This window comes from Juglans microcarpa x Juglans regia, chromosome 2D (genome assembly GCF_004785595.1).
Source record: "Juglans microcarpa x Juglans regia isolate MS1-56 chromosome 2D, Jm3101_v1.0, whole genome shotgun sequence".
NCBI lineage: Eukaryota > Viridiplantae > Streptophyta > Magnoliopsida > Fagales > Juglandaceae > Juglans > Juglans microcarpa x Juglans regia.
The window spans coordinates 7,047,028-7,050,748 of record NC_054596.1 but is presented as its reverse complement, the minus strand read 5'-3'; the positions used below and the strand labels follow the sequence as shown (position 1 = coordinate 7,050,748).

The following is a 3,721-nucleotide window of genomic DNA, read 5'->3' as shown; positions in this document are numbered from 1 at the left end:
AAAAATAAAATTGATGAATGCCATTTTTATTTTTATTTTTTCTTCCATCCTCGGCTAATTTAAGCTTGGAAAACGGGCCTGGAAAGATTGGGTTGGCAGTTGCACCGGCCCATCCAGCACACAGCGGTCCGTTACGTATGTCTCCTTTCTATGAGCCCATGGACTATTAGCCCACGGCTCCACATTTAGCTTGGGAAGATGGGTTGGGTCTCACGGAAGACGAAGGACGTGTTTGACCGTTGACTGACTATAGACTCATTCAACCTAGATTTAGATAGGCACCCGTTGAATTTTAGTTCGTTAAGTTTTGGATAACGACACTAGGTGAGGAGTTGGACCATTAAAATAAGAATAAAGAAGAACATAGATTTAAATAAATAATAGCCAAATAAGAAGCAAAATTTATCAGTATTAATTCTAATAGATAAGAACAAGTCCTATTTCTATCATACTATAGTATTGATGTGATCATGTTTATTCAGTATTGTATGATATCTTTTTTTTTTTAAAAAAATAAAGTTATGATTTTAAATATTTTTTAATATTTAAATTTGAAACAGTTCTACATGAATTAAATAAAGAAATTAAATCTAGGATACGAATATATATACTGTACAAAATGATAGAGTACTTTTGACCCATAATATATGGCCATATATACTATATAGCGGCTGCTTTATATATTTATATATATATATATATATATATATATATATATTATATATGATTGCCTTTCTTGGATGAGGCCAGCTGAGATTTTGAGGAAGACACGCATTTTTCTAATAGGGCTTTAGTCCAGGAAACTTCATTTCATTTTCATTACCATAAAAGAACGTATGGTATATTTGAACGTGTTTTACGGAATTGGAACATTCCAGTCGTTGGTGTCAACGCTCTGAAATGGAAACTCCAAGGAAAACAAGAGGCTAAAGCCCCTGGTTTTGGAGTAAAAATTCAAACGTTAAAAGGCATGCAGCCCACTGTAATGTACTCGGCTTTCCCACAAGGCCACAAGGCCTATATATACATAATACACAAGCATGGTTCGACATCCAATTCAGTACTGTTTGCTACAATTCACGTACTTTTCCTTAAAAACACACACCTTTCTAAGAAAGAGATTTTCCTGATGGGGCGTTGGATGAAGCCAGAGGTAAGTAACCATGCCACGATGTCTATTGTCTAATTGTATCCATCCTTTTAGGTCGTCTCAACTTCTTCGCTATTCTTATCTTGGTTTGATGCACAATAAACTATTGCATGTACGAGGTTGATCGATGTCCCAAAGCCAACGACATATAGGGATATGAAAAGCTTATTTTTATTTTTAGAGGAACATCAATTAGAATCTGGTTACATTTTATCGTTTTGGCGGCTTCTACAAATTAATATTTCTTATTTGTGGTTTCAGATATATCCACTTCTGGCCCCAATGGTGTTCGTTACTAGTTTGTGCGCCTTCCAGCTTGCAAGGAACATTCTCGGCAATCCCGATGTTAGGTACGTTATACGTACATCATACAAACTATAATTTAGCTACATTAATCTGTATTAAACACTCGAAATTTAAAGAGAGAACGAACGAGTACTACTACTAGCTAGGCAGTTTTTAGTTTTTGGGCCTAACCATGTGGGGATGCATGGCATTTGCAGAGTTAATAAGAGTCACCGTCTTATGGGAGTGCTCGACAACAAAGATGAGGGAGAGAAGTACGCCGAGCATGGCTTCCGGAGGTTCCTTCGTAGTCGCCCGCCGGAGGTTATGCCTGCCATCAACCGCTTCTTCTCGGAAGATAAATGAGCACATATATAGATGAAAAGAATCCATACATGGGAAAATGGGTCGGTTTTGTGTTTGATGATTGTTGTTTATATACGGTGCCTTTGCTGCGTGTTCTTGTTTCCTACTTGATTGGATTTATATCGGGAGTAACCATGTCTACACATTAATACATTTTACAACAAATTTCATAAAATATATTTTAAAATAGATGTATTTTTATAAAATGATATTAATTTTATAAAATATTTTACAAAAATACCTTCTATTTTAAAAATATAATTATATAATTTGTTGTGAAAAGTAACGTGTATTTATAATTTTTCTTTAGTCCAGGGTCAACAACTCAAAAATTCCTTGTACCGCTTGAGGGTTCAAAACTCAAATTGAATGTAACTCGTGATCCGGTTTGATTCGCATAGTCCGTTCATGTACGCGTTTCACCAGGAAGTCAGATATCCCGAATTGTGAACAAGAAAATATTCATGCCCTTTTTAACGGTTGGCCAGGACTGGTTATCTTGCTTCTTCTTTTTTCAGATTGTGTACATGAAACCAAATTAACCAATAACGTGACGATTTATATAAAATATATATAAATAAATAAATATATTGCCTAGCACACAATTAACACATCAGTAAAATTGGTCTTCCAATATTAAAAAATATTAATATAAATATAATAACTATATTATAATTATAATAGATATCACTTAAATCCGAAAGAATATGTCTATCAAATTAAATAGTTCTACTTGCAGTACGTATATATCACCCGTCGCCAGTCCAACTTGGTGCATGAAGTCTCCTGCACGGTTTCTGATGTGACAATATGGTAATATGCCACGTCACTTCACGAATAATAAACATAAAAAATATAAAAGATATAAATTTTATATCTAATTACTTTTATATATTTTTTGTTTATTGATTAGTTGTGTATTTTTTTAATATAAAATAATTATTTTTATCAATCACGTAAAATATAAAATATATGTAACAGAATTCTATAAAAAAAAATATATATATATATATATATATCCACAGAGCTTTGTAAAAAAATTCAACCGTCTCTTTTTCGTTTCGAATATATATATAGGTCCCTTTCCAAGCAAAGCTTCTCCCGAGTCCCGGTGGTTCATCTAGTCAACGGCGTTAGAGAGAGAGGGAGAAAGAGAAGGGCAACTAGAGATATTTACCACAACCATGGAAATTATTACTGACTTAACTAGAAGCATTACCACAGCCGTTCGTTCGTTATGGCAAGCTTGTGGCGGTCTGACAGAAAAATTAATTTGGTAAAATTATTTGGAATCATGAGAAATCTGGCACCAAGTATATGATGAAACACAACAATCTAGTCTTAGATTGAAGAGCCTGAATCAACCACAGCAATGTTTAAATTTATTTTTCATGGATTTATCTGTTTCTATTCAGAATGTAAAAACTTTATCCGTCATATGTAGGTTGATTTTTTTATTCACTCTCATTGTTGGGCTTCAAATTTTACAAGTTTAATTCACTCGCTAGGTACATCAGGTGACGGATGGGTTTTTCTTGACAAAGAAGTACTAGTCGTAGCACTCACATGGAATGCCCCCAAGTGCCTGGAGACTGTACGTGGCAAGACTCTATTGGAGAAGAAGTTTAATCTTTTTTTTAATTTAACCAGGCTAAAATAGAGGTAGTAATATGTAACACGATCTGTTAATCCAATACAAACATAAATCCAAATTAACAGATTTGAATTTGACATTAACGGATTCGGATCAAAATATGTTGACTTGTTAAAATACGATTCATTAACAAATTCACTAACGGGTCAACCTGCTTAACCCATTAGTGACCTGTTAAATTTTTTACTCAAAGTTAAAATTATATCATTTTTAACTTAAAAACAAAAGTACCCTAACCTTATTTCATATTTCCTAACTCTCTACCC

At 33.6% G+C, this 3,721-nt stretch overlaps 1 protein-coding gene across 1 annotated transcript; it reads left to right on the top strand.

Annotated features, from left to right (window-relative positions):
* The first annotated feature begins 1,056 nt into the window (after positions 1-1,056).
* On the top strand, positions 1,057-1,921 carry LOC121248228. Its single transcript, XM_041146627.1, has 3 exons — positions 1,057-1,153; positions 1,412-1,500; positions 1,654-1,921. Exons 1-3 carry the CDS (start codon positions 1,130-1,132, stop codon positions 1,799-1,801), a joined length of 261 nt encoding a protein of 86 aa, XP_041002561.1. The 5' UTR covers positions 1,057-1,129; the 3' UTR covers positions 1,802-1,921.
* The last annotated feature ends 1,800 nt before the right edge of the window (positions 1,922-3,721 follow it).